At 40.5% G+C, this 21,522-nt stretch overlaps 1 protein-coding gene and 1 non-coding gene across 4 annotated transcripts in view; both read right to left on the bottom strand.

The window, feature by feature from the left end:
• Window positions 1–21,522, bottom strand: part of Dym (dymeclin) — a 522,785-nt gene that overhangs the window by 352,363 nt on the left and 148,900 nt on the right. For all 3 annotated transcript variants that reach the window (XM_045142835.1, XM_045142833.1, XM_045142834.1), the window contains exons 7-8: window positions 4,826–4,951; window positions 2,460–2,602 (exon numbers count right to left, since the gene is read on the bottom strand). In XM_045142835.1, coding sequence (XP_044998770.1) covers window positions 2,460–2,602; window positions 4,826–4,951 — 269 coding nt within the window. The remainder of the gene's footprint in view (window positions 1–2,459; window positions 2,603–4,825; window positions 4,952–21,522) is intronic.
• LOC123458999 lies at window positions 2,984–3,090 on the bottom strand. The gene has a single exon (XR_006635931.1). It is a non-coding gene; the product is annotated as a U6 spliceosomal RNA (small nuclear RNA).

The following is a 21,522-nucleotide window of genomic DNA, read 5'->3' as shown; positions in this document are numbered from 1 at the left end:
GACAAAGAAAGTATAATTGCTAAGCAAATTCGGGGTAAATGTCAACAATAAATCAATCTTGATAAGCTACTATTGTTTTTTGTAGTATTTTATTTTGTAATTTTTCTACATGTGCAAGCTGATTCAAACTAAGGAGAAGGGAGATTAAAAAAACAGCAAAATGCTGATCATTCTGGAAGATATGCTGTCAACAGATGGGAGTTCATTTTACCATTCTCTTCACTTTGGCACATCTTTGAAATTTTATATAAGACATGAAAAAAGAAAAACAGAGTAGATGAAATTGTGTACATAACAGATACTACAGTGCTAGAGAAACAGAAGTAATTCAACAAATTATAGATACGGTTATTATAATTAGGTTCACATTTCTCCAGTATTTTTGTATGGTTTCCTTGAAACAAAATCTCACACCTGTAGCCCAAGTTAGCCTGGAACTTACTATGTAGCCCAGCCTGACCTCAAACTCATAGTAATCTTCCTGCTTCTGCATCCTGAATGCTAGAATTATAGAGGCTCCACATTTCATATAAGCTTTTGGTATTCAATTATATACAAGCATTTACTGACAGTCCAAGGATGTAATATGCTCCCCTGGATACTACAGTGAATGTAAGTCAACAGCCAGGTGTGGTAGTAAGTGCCTGTAATCCCAGCATTGGGGAGGCAGAGGTAGAAAGATTGCAAATTAGACAATAGCCTAAGCTACTCAGCAAGACCACGGCTTAAAACAACAGAAAGAATAAAGAACAACAGAAGACACAGACACTAACTACCCAGTGAGGTCCAGTGACTCCCTGTCTCTGCCTCCCCAGTGCTGGGATCACAGGTATATGCCAACATGCCTGGCATTATCCATGGAAACTGGGAGTCTGAACTTATGTCCTCATGAATGCACAATAGGCACTTTAACCACTAAACCATCTTCCCAGCCCCCAAAGGTGCACTGTTTAGGACTATTTTCTTTTGTTGCTTTTATAATCTTTTCAGTCACATACTGAAAGAATGAACCCATAATTATTCCATTTATGCTTGTACATGAATAGTTTTATGAAAATTTAGGAAGAGAACTACATAAAATGCCTTTGTGATTATAGCATTATAAAAACCCAAAACTCAATTTTAATGACTTTAGCTAAATAACTTTTTAAGACAGTGGAAAAAGTGAATTATTAAAATTATCACCCATAACTTTTAATAATAAAGATAGTAGAACAAAAATAATTATTACAAGTTATTTCACAGCTAGGGAGATGACTCAGTAATAAAAGGTACTTGCTTGCAACACCTGCTGGACCAGGTTCAATTCAACAGCACCCACGGAAAGCTGGCTGCAAAGAGGCACATTCACCTGTAATCCCAATACACCTACAACAATGGGAAGTGGAGCCAGGAGAATCTGAAGCTCCCAGGCAACTAGTGTGGACTTCATTTACTGTCTGACAGTTCTGTTTACAGCAGCAAGCCAGCCTGTCTCAAAGGTGAAGCACAGAAATTTCAAAGCTGTCCTCTGATCTCAACACGCAAGCAATGGCATACACATGAGCAGTGACATGGGCACACACACAGACACACACACGCACACATTTAGTGAGAAGTTAGTAAGCTTCACATTAAAGGAAGCTATCACATGGTACCACCAACTCCTATACCAGTGACAGTACTGACTGAACTCAGAGAGCTTGCCGCGTTGCATTCCACTGTTGGAGCTCCACTAGTTTGGTGCTCTGCACTTTGTAAGTACGGAAAGAGTATACTGCTACTTAGTAAACACAAAACGTAGACCTGAGGCTACCAGAGGCTACTTTCCATTTCTTCAGAATAAAGCCAAAACACATAGTCTAGGCTGCCCGCCATATAGGCACTTTAAGCTTCTCAAATTTCCAGGTCTGAACCATATGAAGCAGAAATGAGGCTCTGTGAAGAAGGAAAGGAGTTTTCCTCAGGTATGCCATTTGTTCCCAATCAGACAAAACTCATTTGTCACTTCAGAGTTCATTATCAAATCTTCCCAATGTACTAATTTGTTGCTGAACATAGTACTGAGTTCAACAGAAAAACTACATTTAATTACTCTTATAAAATCCCAACCAATAAAGCCTCTAAAATAGAGCGATTTCCTCCTATAACACCAGCAGTAAAAAGCTCTAAAAATTCCAATTTGTTTTCTATGTATACCCAGCATCTCCTGTAACATACATACTAATGTGTAACCATTCTTCTTGAAAAATAATTATTTTGTAACTAGGTAATCTATCCATTGTTTGCACTCATTTAACACAAATCACTGCAGAGAATGAAGGATTAATACTTTTAATTACTTTCAGTATTACACATTTAGCCAGCAACCCAAATCCTACAGAACTGTTAATGGCAGCTGACAATGAACAGCATTTCCTATGCCTAATTAGATAAAATACATGGATATCAAAGAAGTGAAAAAGTCTGAAAGAACTTACTTGCTACTCCTGATGCCAGTCCATACAGTAGTCCTCCCCCATCTGAATGCTGAGGAAATACATGGGCTCCTGAAGGTGGTGGCTTTTCTTGTCTGATAAAGTTATATAATAAGGTTTTCACAAGTTTGCTGGTGTATGGAAGACTACACAAAAAGAAAAAAAAAAAATCAAACTCATGTTTATGGGAATTACCTAATTCTGTATGACACCAAAATAAGTCTGCCATTAACACTGTCTCAAAGAAAGCTAGTATTGTCACATACTAATTCAGACAATGGGAGATTGAGATGGTTTTGTGACTTAATTCTGGCTTTTGCCTCTTCCTATATAAGAAAGCATTAGCCAAATTATTATTATCAAGTATCTGCTGTCTTTTAAAATAGACACATTGTGAGTTATTGTATACAGTATAGTACCCCAGCATGTGAAGGAAGGCTGGAACATAAAAATCAGCAGAAAGAATTAAATAATAGTAATACAAGATTACACTTTTAAGCAAGCATGGAACAATCTAATTATTTTTTTTAAATATGGAACACTCCACAAATTTCCATGTCATCCTTGCACAGGGGCCACACTAATTTTCTCTGTATTGTTCCAATTTTAATATATGTGCTGCCAAAGCGAGCACCCATTTAATGATTTAACCAGTGATAAGATAACTCCTTATATTTGATAATAAATTTTTTCCAAATTCTTAAAGTGCACTATAAATACAACCTCCACGATGAACCACAAAAGTCAGTAAAAGAACATTATACTTGAAGTAGATGGCATAATGATACTATAAAAACTCAATAGCTTAGAAATCATTAACATTCTGTATATATGAAAAATGCAACTTCAACACTTTTAGCACTACGAGGAAAGAGGTTCACAGTGAAAGCCCTGAAGTGCCAAGCACTCTCTCAAAAAATGTCATTCTAGCAATCACATCAGAGGAGGGTTCAGCTCTAACCCTCCAAAGCTTAAGCCCTTTCCCTTCGTCAAAGTGATTTTCAAACATGTTCTGCTATGTTTTGAATATGAGTTGTCTCCTCGAAAATTCATAGTGGAATTTAGCCTCTATCGTGAGACATTAAGAAGATACAAACAAGCTTACTGTGGTGTTTAGCAGAGGTGGTGATTACAACTAGATAAGGAGATCAGGTTGAAACCCAAGGGATCAAATTTTGGTGGCTTCCCAAAATGAGACAGACCCTTAAAGACTCACACTCTGTTGCCTCTTGTTATAGGGTGGATGCCCGGTGGTGCTTCGGGACTTTTCCAGCAAGAAGGCTGTCACCAGATGTGGCCTCTCAACCTTGGGCCTCCACAATCTTTTCTTCAGACCTTACCCAAAGAGCCCAGGAGAGCCTGCTTTACCAGTGTGACCAGGGTAGCAAAAAGGACAGGAAGAAGACAACGTTCCGCACTACCTGACAACTGTTTTCTTGCAATTCTCAAGACTGAGTCCAGGACATGGCATATGCCAGGCAAAGCACTCTGTCACTGAGCTATGAACAGGACACCACCTGACAACTTTAATCAAAACTATGTTTGTTTTAAAATTATGTGAAAACGACATCACCAGAAGGTAGGGAATGTGTTTGCTGAACATTGATCTGTTTCCTCTGCCACCTTCTAGGAGAATGCTTAAGTATATGGCCCATGGCCGAGCATGGGATTAGCACACGGCCAAGTAGCTATTTACTCAAAGGCAGCAAAACAGGAAGGGATCTACGGAGATGATCCAAACACATGGTGGCAGGACACAGGACAGATCAGACAGCCCTTCATATTCACCACCATCACATCCTCAGGCTCTGCATCCACTGCTTCAGTTAGCCACAAGTTATAAAGATTCAGGAGAAAAATTAAACCTGTACTCAACATATTAGTCTTCATTTCCTAAGCAATTCGGCACATCAGTTATTTACATAGCATTTATATAGGACTATGTATGACATGTCATCTAGAGATGATATAAAGTACAAGAGCACATAATGCAAACATTATGTGGTGTCTTTAATAGGTCCTGGAGCCAAGACGCTGAAGAGAGTGAAAGACAAGTATCATTTGAAAGGGACTGGAGAGAAAGGGAAGGCACAACAACAATCTGAACAAGCAAAGACAACCTGAGAACTGCATATACAGAAAGAAAGATGACACCAAGATTTTTATTCCACAAAGCAGCGAGGGGAGATGCCAAGGAAGCTGGAGGTATGGACGGCAGAGCAGAAGATAACTTCATGCACTGGACGTGAAGCAATGTTCTATCAACCAGAGGAAAGGTCTGGCTGGAGAGAAAGCACTCAGAGGACAATAGTGGAAATAATAGATAGGATTGCACAGTTTTTTTTTTTAAAGTTTAAAATAGAACATACCATGCACCTTGCATCAAATACTTTTGATTGATATTCTCTCGCAGAATTTCCTTGTGGAAGAGTTGGCAGGAAAGGAAAACAATCATTGTTGTTATGGCTTCAAACAATATTTCATATGTAATGTCTCTGGAGGTAGAAGAAAAAGAGAACAATCATCAGTTTGGAAGATTAAGACACTGTGCTTCTCTAAATAAACTGTACACTTAAAAACTGAAATCTAAAGCCGGGCATGGTAGTGCACACCTTTTATCCCAGTATCAGGAGGCAGAGGTAGGAGGATCACCATGAGTTCAAGGCCACCCTGAGACTACAGAGTGAATTCCAGGTCAGCCTGGGCTAGAGTGAGACCCTACCTCAAAAACAAAAAAAACAAAACTGAAATCTAGGGCTGGAGAGATGGCTTGGCAGTTAAGGTACTTGCCTACAAAAGCCTAAAATCTCAGGTTTGATTACCACAGTAGACACATAAACCAAATGCACATGGTAGCACATGTGTCTGGAGTTCGTTTGCAGTGGCTAAAGGCTCTGGCATACCCATTCTCTTCCTATCCCTCTCTCTCTAAAATAAATTTTTTTTTTGTCTTTTTAAGGTAGGGTCTCACTGTAGTCCAAACTGACCTAGAATGCACTTTGTAGTCTCAGGGTGGCCTTGAGCTCACAGCAATCCTCCTACCTCTGACTCCCAAGTGCTGGAGTTAAAGGCATGTACCACCATACCCAGCTTAAAAAAAAAAAAAAAAATGTTTAAGTTTAAAAAACTCAAATCTACATTTGTAAATTTTTCAGGTTAATAAAAAAATTAACATATTTAACATAAAAATTAAGGTAAGACAGGCGTGGTGGTGGACGCCTTTAATCCCAGCAATTGGGAGGCTGAGATAGGAGGATTGCCAAGAGTTCAAGGCCACCCTGAGACTACACAGTGAATTCCTGGTCAGCCTGGGGTACAGTGAGACCCTACCTCGAAAAACAAAACAAAGCAAAAAAATAATAATAAGGTAAGCCAAATATTAAAGCCTTTCCCAGTCATCAGTTCTTCTAATATGTTTATAATTTTACTTTTATTGTTGTTGTTGTTGTTGTTGGTGGTGGTGGTGGTGGTTTTTTGAGGTAGGGGCTCACTCCAGCCCAGGCTAACCTGGAATTCACCATGTAATCTCAGGGTGGCCTCAAACTCACCATGATCCTCCTACCTCTGCCTCCCAAGTGCTGGGATTAAAGGTGTTTACCACCTTGCCCAGCTTTTTAATTTTTTATTTATTTGCAATCAGAGAGAGAGAGAAAAAAAATGACAGCACCAGGGCCCCTTGCCACTGCAGATAAACTCCAGATGCATGTGCCACATTGTGTATCTGGTTTTATGTGGGTATTAGGGAACTGAACCCAGGCCATCAGGATTTGTAAGCAAGCACCTTAACCACTGAGCAATCTCTTCAGCCCCAGTTTTTCTTATATTTGGTCTGGTATCCCTTTATTTTCTTACTCTCTAGTTCTCACCTCCTATTAGTCTACTGGTGTGCCACGAAAACAGCAATAGTATTCTGTTCTGAAGACCTAGCCTGGCCTTCTATGTTCATCTGTGTTCAGTAATCCCACAGAAACAAATTCTCTGTGTAATACTAAAGAGAAATCATGGTGTAGAGAAGAAAACAATGTTGCTAGGTATGTGGTGCACACCTTTAATCCCAGAACTCAGGAGGCTGAGGTAGGAGGACTGCCATGAGTTTGAGGCCACCCTGAGACTACATAGTGTATTCCAGGTCAGCCAGGGCTACAGCAAGACCCTACATTTGAAAACAAAAAACAAACAAATAAAAAGAGTCTCTTGGAGCTGAGACGCTTGATGGTCTGAACAACCATATACATAATACCGCTCATCTCTAGTGTGAGATTTCTTAGGACAGCTATATTCAGCAAAACATCAACAGTAAAGATATTATTCCTATTTTAGCAAGCATGTTTCTGTTACTAAGGATTGTGCTGTCCTTCCAAAACAACCAATCCCTTTTAGAAATAAATCTTAGATCAATAAAAAGCTTAGTTTCTGCTGAGTAGGGAAAAGAAACAGAAATAAATTCCTCAAAAAGATCTTCACTAATTATAAAAGTTTAAACAGGGCTCTTCTCTCAGGGACCAGAAAAGTACAAACCTCAATAATACAGTAAAAATAATAGCAACTCAAATTAGTATAAAAACATCTTTATAACTCTGAACATTACCATGAAAAACTCAAAGTAGTTAAATGAAGGCTCATTAAGCAATTTAAAGATGCTTGGATCCAGGACCAGAGAAGCTGAAATTCAACCAGACACTGTAAGGAGCAATCACTGGTATAAAATTTTGTAATAAAACATATTATTTTAAAAATAAAGTGCACTGAGGCAGGAGAATCATCATTCAAAGCTGTCTGGTCAACACAACTCAGTGGTTAAAGGGGCTTGCCTGCAAAGACTGCTGCCCTGGGTTTGATTTCCCATTACCCCCATAAAGCCAGACACAAAGAATGGCAGTAGCTCATGGTCAAAAATCCCTAGTGCACAAATACACTCCCCCCACAGATACACACATATACAATAATATTTATTTATTTATGTGTTTATTTATGAGAGAAAGAGACAGAGAGAGAGAGATAAAAAATGGGTGTGCCAGGGCCTCCAGCCACTGCAAACAAAACTCCAGATGCATGTGCCACCTTGTGCATCTGGCTTACGTGGGTCCTGGGGAATTGAACCTGGGTCCTTTGGCTTTGCAGGCAAGCACGTTAAATGCTAAGCCATTTCCCCAGCCCAATGTTTTTTTAAAGGGGAGAAGGCTCAAACACTTTCCCAGTATGTGTGAAGCTCTAGATTCTATCAATGTACTAAGATAAATAAATAAGATATAGCTCAGTGATATAGCACTTGCTTAGCATGTACAAAGCTCATGAAATATAGATACACACAATAAAAAAAGGAAAGGAAAAAAGAAGAAAACTTAATCCCATTTTCTTAGTTTTTCACTAAGAATTACCCATTAATTTATCTAACTAGTGGTTTGGGATAAATGAAATAAACAACGCAAGCCTGGTGTGGTGGATCACACCTATAATCCCAGCAGTAGAGAAGCTGAGGTAGCAAGATGACTGAATAGAGGCCACCAGTTCAAGGCCAGCCTGGGCTACAGAGTGAATCTCAGGACAGCCTCGCTAGAGTGAAGCTCTGCCTTTAAAAAAAAGGGGGGGAGGTTGAGAGATGGCTTAGAGGTTAAGGAATCTGCCTGCAAAGCCTAAGGACTCATGTCTGAATCTCCAGGTCCCACATAAGCCAGACATATAGTGATGCAAGCACTCAAGTTCACACATGTACACATGTGTCTGGAGTTTGATTGCAGTGGCTAGAAACCCTGGAGCACCAATTCTCTCCCTCTCACACACACATACACACTCTCACTCTCTCATTTAAAAAGGGGGGAAAGCCAGGCATGGTGGCACATGCCTTTAATCCCAGCACTGCCTTTAATCCCAGCACTCGGGAGGCAGAGATAGGAGGATCGCCGTGAGTTTGAGGCCATCCTGAGACTACATAGTGAATTCCAGGTTAGCCTGGGCTAGAGTGAGACCCTACCTTGAAAAAGAAACAAAAAAGGGGGGGTAGGGGGGAAAGCCAGGCATGGTGGCACATGCCTTTAATCCCACCACTTGGGAGGCAGAGGTAGGAGGATCACTGTGAGTTCAAGGCCACCCTGAGACTATACAGTGAATTCCAGGTCAGCCTGAGCTACAAGGAGACCCTACTTCAAAAAAACAAGAAAAAAAGGAGGGGGGCAGTCTATTGGGCTTACCTCAAAAAATAAATGAAGAAACAAAATAAATCAAATAAACTATATAATTGCAAAGGATCAAGTGCTGACTTTGCTCTTGAGTTTACCCTATAAATGTCCCCTTGCCATCCTTTGAACAAGTCCAAACCCACTTTCAGCTTGGTGCTTCCTACTTCATGAATCACGACATGCTTAAATAAGCTTACAAAAGAGAAAATAAGGAAGAAGAAAAAAAAGGAAATGGCTAGAGAGATGGCTCAGTGGGTAAAGTGCTGGCTCCACAATGTGAGGACCTGAGTTCAGACCCTGGAACCCACATAAAACTCCAATGCAGTGGCTAGTGAACTTCACTAGTTCCAGCCCTTCTACTGAGAAATCACTATCACCATCAACTCAGGCATGTCTGGAATGCTTCTCTATAGTCAGGTCACTAGGCTTTGCAGTTGATTACAGTTTCTATTTAAAACCAAATCCTAAAATAACAATACCATACCAGTACAGAGCCTATCTAGGAGATAATAGGTGACTGACTGCCTGTAATGTATCTGCAAATATAAACAGTCAGTGAATTAAAAATAACTGTAGTGCCTTACAAGTTAATATTTTATTCTATATCACAGATCTAGAAACTAATTTAAGCTAAAAGATATGAGTATAAATAAATGCTAGGCCTAACCATTTTTTAACTTTTTTTATTAACAACTTCCATGATTGTAAACAATATCCCATGGTAGGCCTAACAATTTTGCAGAAAGAATATATATTTAGAACATAGAGTAGTTCAACTTCCTACTTCTTTGGACCCAACAAAATTACAAGTGAAAAAAAAAAAAAAAAAAACCCTTAGAAAAAGCCAGGTATCATAGCTAACCCTGTAATTCCAGAGGCTGAGGAAGGATTGCCAAGTATGGAGTTCCGGGTACAGAGTGAGTTCCAGGCCAGCCTAGGCTAGTGTGAGATGGATGGATGAGAGGGCAGAAGGGAAGGTGGAGGAGAGAGTGAAAAGGGGGAGAGAGCGAGAAGGGGAGGGAGCCCATATATTAGTGATACTCTCACTTTTAGTTACAGAGCTTCTCTTTTCAGATGGTAGTGACCAATGGGATGACTCAAAATTCACCAAAGTAGTGAGCTTTGACAGTGAAATGTTCAGCACTAAGACATCGCTATCACATGCTCTAAAGCTCAGGAAGCATTGCAGAAGAGGTAGTGGAAGGATGTACGCGTCAAAGGAAGAGGAGGACTGCTTACAATGCTGTCATCCACATACAAAGTGGCCTTGATATTCATGACCTCACAGTGGCTGATGCTACCTACACAAAATCTGCATTATCACAAGGAAAAAAATGGCATAAAAATACAAGGGAGACTAATTGGAAGAAGGGATTCAGTGGAGGAGGAATGTGGGAGGGGCAAAGAGGGAAGTGCTGGAAGACATTATGATCATGGTACACTGTCTACATTTATGTAAGTTGTCAATAAAAGTTCGTTTAGGGCTAGAGAGATGGCTTAGCGCTTAAGGTGCTTGCCTGTGAAGCCTAAGAATTCATGTTCAAATCTCCAGGCCCCACGTAAGCCAGATGCACAGGGACACAAGAGTGCAATGTGGCACATGTACACAAGAGGGAATATGCATCTGGAATTTGTTCGCAGTGGCTGAAGGCCCTGGTGTACCCATTCTCTCTCTCTCAATTAAAAAAAAAAAAAAAGCTTTAAAAAAAGTTTATTTAGAGAAGAGGGAAGGAGGGAGGGAGGGAAAAGAAAGGAAACTCCATATTTAACAAATCTAATTTGCTGGAGCAACTTCATCTGAGCATCTATATATGATTTATCTATGCTATGCTAATTTTATGTTGCTGCCATCAACAATGTTTACAGATGCAGTATCTTTAAAAAGAAACATAAAATTTAGGGAAAGCTAGAGAGAGGGCTTAGCAGTTAAGGTACTTGCCTATAAAGCCTAATGACCCAGGTTCAATTTCCTAGTACCCATGTATAATGCCAGATGCACAAAGTGAACCATGCTCCTGGAGTTCAATTGCAGCAGCAGGAGGCCCTAGCGTGCTCATTTTCCCCCTCTCCCTGTCTTCTCCTCTTCTCTCTATCTCTGCTTGCAAATAAATAAATAAAATATCTCTTTTTAAAAGGAGGTAATGAAGCAGTTTTAAAAACTATCGAAAGAAAGAGGGGGGAAGAGAAAGAGAGAGGGAGGGAAAGAGGGAGGGGGGAGGGAAGAGAAAAAATTTGGGCCAGGTGTGGTAATACGTGCCTATAACCCCAACAGTTAGGAGACAGAGGTGGAAGGATCACAAGTTCTAGGCCTACCTAGGCTACATAGCAACACCTTACCTCAAGCAAACAACACATACACAGTTCTTGATGTCAGAAGTTCGGTGCTGTTTTGCAGGACCAAAACCAAGGTCTCAAGAGCAAGCTGTGTTCTGCTTTGAAGGCCCTGAAGAAGAATCCAACTCCTGCTCATTTGGATGGGTGGCAAGATTCCATTCCAGAGCCAGGCGTGGTGGCACACACCTTTAATCCCAGCACTCAGGAGGCAGAGGTAGGAGGACTGCTGTGAGTTCCAAACCACCCTGAGACTACATAGTGAATTCCAGGGAAGCCTGGACTAGAGTGAGACCCTACCTCAAAAACCCCCCACCAAAAAAGACTCCATTCCATATGGTTGTATGACCATGACCCCATCTTCTTACTGGCTGTAAGCTGAAGGTACTTCTCAGCTACACAGTCTACATTTTTTGGTTCACGGATCGCTTTCTTCACCTTGAATACCAGGAACAACTTTGAATAACATCCCTGACCCACTCTTCTACTTTCCTGTTTACCTTTAAAGGTCTAATGGGTTAGGCTGGGCCCACTGGGATGGCAGAAGGCAACCCCCCATCAAAATGTCTGTACCCTTAATTACAACTGCACCACAGCTTCTGGCAGATAAGGAATGTTCCTCACAGGTTCCATGGAGTACATAGCATGGGCTCTCTGGAGTGCACAGAGAACATCACTTTTCCAACAACAAATACTGTAAGAATCAGATTTAAGCGCTAGTTCCTATAAGAACCAGAAATCTGAGCTGGAGAGATGGCTTAGCAATTAAGGCACTTGCCTGTGAAGCCTAAGGACCCAGGTTTGATTCTCCAGGTCCCACATAAACCAGATGCACATGGCAGCGCATGCATCTGGAGTTTGTTTGCAATAACTAGAGGCCCTGGTATGCCCATTTTTTCTCTCCTTTCTCTCCCTCTCTCTGTCTCTAATAAAACAAATTTTAAAAAACAGTAAACTTTAAAAAGAACCAGAAATCTGTCTACCAGCCAGCATGAAAATATTACTCACGGTTATACCAATTTACCAGATTAGGTGGGGAGGTATGGGTAATAGAAATACAAAGCTCAGAGCCAGTGTGGTGGCACATGTACTCAGGAGGCAGAGGTAGAAGGACCGCCATGAGTTCGACCATGAGATTACATAGTGAATTCCAGGCCAGCCTCAGCTAGAGCAAGACCCTACCTCAAAAAAAAGAAGAAAAAAAAAAAAAGCAAACAACAACAACAAAAAAACCCAGAGCTCAATATAGGTAAAAATGGGCTCCAATAAACTAGGTGAAAAGAAGAAAGAAATAAATTAAGTATCCAATGAAGCCTATCTTAAGCTGACAGCAAAGTTCTAAGTACTTGGAATGGCCATAAAAGAATCTTCTTAGTATTTTCAAAGATATCAAAAACCCAATTTCAAGGATGTAGCTCAATGGAAGAGCACGTGCCCATCACCAATAAAGCTTTAGATTCCATCCCCAGCACTGAAAATAAATAAATAAAAGACCTAACTTCCAATTTATGGCGCTGTACATAGTACTTACGGGTACAGAGCAAGAGAAAGGTAAAGGTAGACAGTCCTATGAGACAAAGTCTCACTATGGAGCACAGGCTGACTGCAAACTCATGATCTTGCCTCTCAGCCTTGGTGCCTACCTGTCTTCTGTGATAGGATTACAGATATGCACCAGCACACTCACTTGAAAACACTTAAATAAGGAGTATGACCATCTATTAGCTGCCGGCCTTATTGAAAACAAAATGCAAAACACCTAACTCTCCTAGAGTCCATGGCTCCTGAGCACCTAACTTAGCTCCACCACATCCCCTCTTATCCTTGCTCATTCTCCTCCAGCTTGACAGGCCACTCTGTCCTTGCATACGTACACACACTTAGCTCAGGACCTGGCACTGTTGTTATGCTACAGGGCTCTTCCATCGGACAGAAAGCAACAGGGCTGCCTAACTTCATTTGGCTTTCCATTTAAATGCCCACTTTACAAGAAGCAACTACCACAGTAAGTATTTTTTTCACTGACTCTATTATGTCCTAACATCTCATATATTCATTTTTATTATCAGTCATGTCTCACAACTAAAATGTCTGTCATATTAGTATTGTACTCCTAGCACCTAATACAGGACCTGACAAAAAGTACTCCTATACTTGTTGAAGAGTCTCCCCTATGATACTCACAGTTACAGAGAAAAACTACTGCGTTACCAAAATAAATCCATTGGTGCACAAAAGAAATTGAAACTCCAGCTTCCAAACAGTATTTCATAATTTAGTGTTCTGCATAAAAATTCACTAGACTCTTGGGGCCACGGTAACAGAACTAGTAACAACAGAAATTACCCAATGAAGCACAGCTAAGGCACAGCAGCCTGTGCCCTCATTTAATCCATGTTCTATTATATGTGGTATTGAAAATAACCAGTGTTTCTAATACTAACCTTTAAAATAACTAACCCAAATGCAAGTTCTGCCCATCTGGGGAAAAAAGGAAATAAACAGGAAAAAAAAAAAACCCAAAATTCTGAAATAGCCATTAAAGAAAAAGTTAGGGCTAAAGAGATGGCTCAGCAGTTAAAGGCACTTGCTTGCAAAACTTGACAATCCAGGTTCAACTCCCTTGTACCCATGTAAAGCCAGATACACAAAGTAGCACATGGATCTAGAATTTGTTTTCAGTGGCAGATGGCTCTGGCATGCCCATTCTCATTTTTTCTCTCTTTGAAAATAACTAATCAATAGAAACATCAAGCCAGATGTGTTGTTGCACGCCTTTAATCCCAACACTTGAGAGGCTGAGGTAGGATCGCTGTGAGTGCAAGGCCAGCATGAGACTCCATAGTGAATTCCAGGACAGCCTGGGCTAGAACAAGACCCTACGCTGAAAACCAAGGACCTCGGCTCGATTCCCAAGTACCCACATAAGCCAGATGCACAAGGTGACACATACATCTGGAGTTCATCTGCAGTGGGTACGAGCCCTGGTGTGCCCATTCTCTCTCTCTCTCTCTCTTTCCCTCTCTGAAATAAATGAATAAAAATAAAATATTTTTTAAAGGAACACATAAATAAAATATAACTATGTGCCAATGACTGCTTCCTGGTTACCATGCTTCCCCACACTTCCCAAAGCTATGTGATGGCTACAGCTTCCTCATCTGACCCAAACTGCTTACTTGTTTGATTCATTATTCACCATTGAGAGCTAGCTTCACCTCCTCTGCGAAGTTCCCCATGACCTACCAAACATGTCAATGGTAGGTGTAGATTCTGAATGCTACTTCATAATGTTCCTCATATTCTGTAGTCCACAACAAGGCAGTTTTGAAAAAAACAAATTCAGCTGCCAAGCGTGGTGGCGCATACCTTTAGTCTCAGCACTCTGGAGGCAGAGGTAGGAGGATCACCATGAATTTGAGGCCAGCTTGAGACTACATAGTGAATTCCAGGTCAGCCTGAGCGAGAGCGAAACCCTACCTTGAAAAAAAAAATTCAGCTGATATTAGAAAGTACTAAAATGTGCATTACAAATGGGACAAACTTATAGAACCATACAATATTCAGAAAGAACGCTTCCATTTCCAGCAGTAATGGACAGGAAATTCAGAAGAACTTTCTAATGAAGTCCCTCAAAATGATTGGGGATAAGTGAAGGCAGAGAAGGACACTTCTGAAAAGCATCGAAGAGCTAACACAGTAATGAAAGAGGCCAAGACCAAATCTCAAGGCACTTGAAAACTCAAAAGCACTGAGCGTGACATGTGGAATTGTTCTGTCCCCATCCATGTTCACTGATCCAGAAGAAGGGACTGTGGATCCGAGGAAGCCTTCAATGAATCGGAGGACCTAGAGAACAAAGCTGTAGTCTAAGCACTGGAAAATCACCCCACATGAAGAGTGAGAGCCTCAAAAGTATACCCACTATACCCACTTACCTACGTTAACTCCCTCCTAGACTCAAACCCAACACTAAGTGGTCTGGATAGCCAAATCCTCTGTATGAAGGCACTCTCAAGAGACCAGACACAATCTAATCTGAAAGAAGGTAACTTTATCCTAATCACCCAATTATTTCTACAACTTTATACAAAGACTAAAACCAATCAGGAACAGGCATATAAAGGGATTACATGAACAAGAACTAAAATAGCCTGACAAAACAAGCAGACCCATGTAGTAATGCCACCAAACATAAATATGTTTGCTAGGTTCATAAGGCAAATGCCAAGCTTTTCAAATCAAAACCTCTGGTGCTGGGCGTGGAAGTGCATGCCTTTAGTCTCAGCACTACGGAGACTGAGATAGGAGGATTACTATGAATTTGAGAGTTGGAGGCCAGCCTGTGCTAGAGTGAGACCCTGCCTCAAAAACAACAAAAATTAAAATTAAAAAACAACTTACTGAAGGCTGGAGATATAGCTTAGTTGTTGAGTGCTTGCCACCTAGTATGCACAAAGAAAGCAGGGAGCTTTATTGAAGACCTGTCCTATGTAATGAGGAAAAAAAAAAGAATTTTAAAAATAAAGTTCTAGGGGCTGGAGAGATAGCTTAACAATTAAGGCACCTGCTGCAAAGCCAAAGAACCCAGGTTTGATTCCCCAGGACCCACATACGACAGATGTACAAGGTAGTACATATGCCTGGAGTCCAGAGTTCATTTGCAGAGGCTAGGGGCTCTGGTGAGCCCATTCTCTCCCTCTCCCCCTCCTTCTCTCCCCCCCTTCTCAAATGAATAAAATAAAACAAAAATAAAGTTCTAGAAAAAATGTGAATTTAAAAAAAAAAATCACAGCTAAATTTACATCTTAATTGCTTTTCTTGTTTTGGTTATTTCAAGATAAGGTCTCACTGTAGCCCAGGCTGGCCTGAAATTCACTCTGTCATTCCAGGCTGGTCCCAAACTCACAGCAACCCTCCTACCTCTGGCTCCCAAGTGCTGACATAAAAGGCTTGCACCACCATGCCCAGATTAATTTCTTTTCAAAAAATAAAAGAGATGGAGAGAGGGAGGAAAGGAAAAATAAAGAAAAACTGAACCTAGAACAATTACAAGAGATTTAGAGACAAGACCACCAAGTTGCAAAAAAATATATATATACCATAATAAAATATAAAAAGTGAAAAAAAATGGGATGGAGAGAGAGCTTAGAGGTGAGGGCACTTGTCTGTGAAACCTAAGCACCCAGGTTCAATTCCCCCAGTACCCATGGAAGCCAAATGTACAGTGGTGCATGCATCTGGAGTTTGTTTACAGTGGCTAGAGACCCTGACACACCCATTCTTGCTCTGCCTCTCTCTAATATTTTTTTTTTAATTTTAAAAAGTAAAAAATATGTATCAAGTATAGACAATGAGGTAATGTGGATAGATATTTGGGCTGTTTCTGGTTTAGAGTCGTGATGGACAACACTATCAACTTCGCATCCAAGTAATTTACAGTAATACATTTTCTTCCACATGAGTAACACCTGAACATGGTAAGGTGAGAAGAGAGATATGTGACTTTACAAAAAAAAAAAATTCAGGAGCTAGAGACACTTGCCTACAAAGCCTAAGGATTTGGGTTCCCCAGTACCTAAGTAAAGCCAGACACACAAGGTGGTGCATGTGTCTGAAGTACATTTGCAGTGGCTAGAGGCCCTGGTGTGCCCATTCTATCTCTTTCTATCTGCCTTTTTATCTCCTTCTACCTCAAATAAATAAATATTGTAAAATTTTAATTGTTTTCCCAAAGTACTTATACCAATTCACACTTCCACAGCATATTTTAATATACATTTAATACTTCGTGTGGCTTATATTTGTATTTTAATTTATGTATTACTATATTTAACATATACTATTAAGATAAACATACCTACATTGGAAAGCATTTATATTCACAGAGAGTTCCTATAGAGCCCTGCCAATTTGCACATTTAAGTCCCCACATCAGATGTGGCCTTGAACTTGTAATATTCCTATGCCTCCCTGCCTCCTAAGTGCTGGGATTACAGGCATGTACCACCATGCCTAGCCTGTCAGTCTTAATTCTAGCTAATTTAGTAGGCATGTAATAGTATGTAATTTAACTTCAGGGTTTTTTTTTTAAAGTAGTCCCAGGATGGTTTTGAACTCAGAGGATCCTCCTACCTCTGCCTCAGGTCAAGTGCTGGGATTAGAGGGGGACCATGAGTGGCCCTCTGAATCTGCACACACACCATATATACACCCCACATGCTACATACGCACATACCAAAAAACAGTAAATTCTTTTTGTCTTTGTCAGGTACATGTTTTTCAGACATCTTCCCCCCCGCACCTGAGCATTGGCTGGTCATTTTCTGAAGCTTTATGTTTTTGTTTCTTTTGTTCGAAGTAAGGTCTTGCTCTAGCTCAGGCTGACCTGGAAGTCACTATATCCTCTCAAGGTGGCCTTGAACTCACAGCAATCCTCCTACTTCTGCCTACCAAGTACTGGGATTAAAGGTGTGTACCACCATGCCTGGCTTTTTTATTTTTATGGTTTTTTGAGGTCGGGTTTCACTCTAGTCTAGGCTAACCTGGAATTCGCTATGCAGTCTCAGGGTGGTCTTAATCTCATGGCAATCATCCTACCACTGCCTCCCAAGTGCTAGGATTAAAGACATGCGCCACCATGGAGTTTGTTTACAGTTTGTTTACAGCTTGTTAATGTTCTTTTTTATTTATTTATTTGAGAGTGACAGATGGACACAAAGAGAAAGAGGCAGATAGAGAAAGAATGGGTGCACCAGGGTCTCCAGCCCCTGCAAATGAACTCTATGTACCACCTTGTGCATTTGGCTTATGTGGGTCCTGGGGAATACAAGCCCCCAACCGGGGTCCTTAGGCTTCACAGACAAGCACTTAACTGCTAAGCCATCTCTCCAGTCCCTTAAGTTTTATTTTTTATTTATTAGAGATGGGAGAAGGGAGAGGGAGAAAGAGTGGGTGGGTGGGTGGGTGGGTGTATCAGGGCCTCCTGGCACTGCAAACAAACTCCAGATGCATGCACCATTTTGTGCATCTGGCTTTACATGGTACTGGGAAAATGAACCTGGCTGACAGGCCTTACAAACACCTTTAACCACTAAACCATCTCTCCAGCCTCCCTTTTTTTATTTTATTTTAAGCAGAGACTGCTGGAATTGAAGGTATGTACCACCATGCCCAACCAAAGTGTTTTTTGTTTTTGATGAGTTACAAATTGGTTTGCTGTTGTATGTTGTTGGCATACAAATGAAATCTCTGGGTGAACTGCTGCCCATTTAGCTGCAAATGGAAGATTATAACCTTTGAGACTGGGCCAGCTGACCTGTACTGGGGCAACAGGAAGAATGTAGACTCTTTTAAAGGGGTCTAACTAAGATGCCTTGGAAATGGCCATGGGCATTGTGAAGCAGGTCTGCTGGATGCCTGCAATGGAGACCTGATGGGGCTGTGAAGATGGACCATGGGTTACAGTGGAGAACAGTGGGGATGCTGGGACCATGAGATGGCTGCCAAGGAGAGATGCTGGCCCAGATGAAGTTTTCCAGGACTATGGGTAACCTAGCTGGAGGGGCAGAATTGGAACTCCAGACACTTGCTGCTGGTTAGAATTATTGGGAGACTTGTCACTGACTAGAGTTGTTGGACTTAGAGCTACAGAGTTTGATGTTTGCCCTATTTAAATCTTGCATAGGTTGAGTATTTCTTTGTTATGCCCAATGCCATTTTTTGCAGTGTGATTGTTTATTCTGTGGCATTATGGGTTTGGGGGGATTTTTTTGGTATTATGGCTCAGTTAAAAGACCTTGGATTATGGGGGTATTTGAACATCATTAGGATTTTAAAAACAAAAAACTATGAGGACCTTAAGCCAGGCATGGTGGCACATGCACACCTTTAATCCCAGCACTTGTGAGGCAGAGGTAGGAGGATCGCCACGAGTTCGAGGCCACCCTGAGATTACATAGTGAATTCCAGGTCAGCTTAGGCTAGAAGGAAACCCTACCTTGGGAAAAAAAAAAAAAAGAAAAAAGAAAAAGAAAGAAAGAAAACTTAAAAAAAAAAAAAAAAACTATGGGGACTTTGAAAGTTGGACTGAATGCATTGCATTTTACATCATGGATGGTTAATAATTTATATGGGTCAGGGGTGGAATGTGGTAGTTTGATTCGGGTGTCCCCCAGAAACTTAGGTATTCTGAATGCTAGTCTCCCAGCACATGGCAGTTGGGAATTAACACCTCCTGGAGGCAGTATATTGTTGGGGTGGTCAGCTTATCGTATTATAGCCAATGTCCTCTTGCCAGTGTTTGTCACATTCTCCTGTTGCTATTGTCTACCTTATGTTGGCCATGCCATCATTTTACCTGCTATGATGGAGCTTCCCCCTCGAGTCTGTAAGCCAAAATAAACCTTTTTTTTTTTCCCTACATGCTGCTCTTGGTTGGGTGATTTCTACCAGCAATGCAAACCTGACTGCAACAGAATAGCGTACACACACACACATACATATATTTGCTGTTACACTAGTGAGAAGTATCAGTTGTTAGTTTTCATTTCATAGTATTTCATGTTGTCAGGCCATAAGAAGGTTGTGATGGCCTCATAAAACCAGTTACCCTATTTGCTTTTTGTTTTATCCTATCTACTTTTTTTTTAATTTGTTATTTTTATTTATTTATTTGAGAGCGACAGACAGAGATAGAAAGAGACAGAGAGAGGGAGAAAGAATGGTCGCGCCAGGGCCTCCAGCCAATGCAAACGAACTCCAGACACGTGCGCCCCCTTGTGCATCTGGCTAACGTGGGTCCTAGGGAATCGATCCTCGAACTGGGGTCCTTAGGCTTCACAGGCAAGCACTTAACCGCTAAGCCATCTCTCCAGCCCTATCCTATCTACTTTTGAAACATACTTGACTAGAACCTCTGCTTCATAATATTTAAAGCAAAGATGCCACCACTACCTGGGGTAACAGATGTGTCCACGAATCCAGCATACAATGCAATGCTCAAAGACTAACAGTAAATAGAGCAATCTGTAGATGAGATGGTAATTAACTATTTTCATTACTTTTGATGCAAAATTTTAACATAAAAAAACAAAGGAAAATTTTTCTTCAAAATGGTTCTCTCCATTTTTCTATTGAGAAATTTCCATTAAATAAATTATTTTAAAAAAACATGGGAGAAGGCTGGAGAGATGGCTCAGTGGTTAAAGGCACTTGCTTGCAAAGCCTGATGGCCTGGGTTTAATTCCCCAGTAACCAAGTAAAGCCAGATGCACAAAGTAGCACTGCATCTGGCATTGTTCATTTGCTGTGGCAGGAGACCCTGATGTACCTATTCTGATTCACATTCAATCTCATTCATTCATATTCTCTCTCAGCAAATAAATAAATAATCTTTTAAGGCTAGGTGTGGTAGTGCACACCTTTAATCCCAGCACTAAGGAGGCAATGGTCGAAGAATCACTGCCAGTTCCAGGCCAGCAACTACAGAGTGAGTTCCAAGTCAGCCTGAATAGATTGAGACCCTACCTCGAAAAAAAAAAAAAAATTACAGTAAGAAACCAGGTGTGGTGAAGCACACCTTTAATCCCAACACTTGGGACACAGAGATAGGAGGATCACTGTGAGTTCGAGACCACCCTGATGCTATGCAGTAAATTTCAGGTCAGCCTGGGCTAGAGCAAGATCCTGTCTCAAAAAAAATTTTTAATTACAATATTTTATTCAAAATTCATGGAACTAAGGATATAGCACAATTGTTAGAGCACTTGCTCAAGGTCCTGGGTTCAATCCCCAGCACCACATAAACCAGACATGGTGGTTTATATTTGGAATCCCAGCACTCAAGAGGGAGAGGCAGAGGCAGAGGGATCAGACGGTCAAGGTAATACTACACTACATAATAAATTCGAGGATAGCAGGGCTACCTAAGACCTTGTCTCAAAAAAGATTTTTTTCAAAGTGGGGGGGGGGTGGGTATTGATACATGTGTTATCATGAGACAGTCTAAGCATATCATTTTAGCCACGAGTTCCCCTAATTAATCCTCTTTCACATCATTATAAATGAAATAAAAGCTTAGGTGAAAATAATCCAACATGAGCTAGACAAACCTACCAATCAAAGATGTGAGATAAACAATTTGCTGAAGGCAGAGGGAAAGTCAGATTCAGTGTCATTAAGTATGTCAAGAAAAGCACTGAGACTAACTTGCTAGATTTTACACCTAGAAAATTTGCTCCATCATGGGGAAAAAAAAAAGCATTATACACATGTCTCATTTGAAATAAGAATAACAATTAACAAACATTTCAGCATCCCAAAATTTTTACCAATATGAAGCTTCCTGACAATATTTGATACTCTTAATATTTATGAAATAGCCTATTACTATCAGCCAAAGATGAGGAGATCCCACATATCAATTTACTACGTTATAAATAAGAAAGCGTGCTTTATGTTTATTTCTAAAGAAAAGCTTATTTACAAATTAATTTTGAATGTAAATTTAAGTCTAAATCTTAACACTTATAAGATTGAAAGATTTATATTAAGAAATA

This window comes from Jaculus jaculus, chromosome 2 (genome assembly GCF_020740685.1).
Source record: "Jaculus jaculus isolate mJacJac1 chromosome 2, mJacJac1.mat.Y.cur, whole genome shotgun sequence".
Classification (NCBI taxonomy): domain Eukaryota; kingdom Metazoa; phylum Chordata; class Mammalia; order Rodentia; family Dipodidae; genus Jaculus; species Jaculus jaculus.
This window is presented reverse-complemented; position numbering and strand designations above follow the sequence as displayed.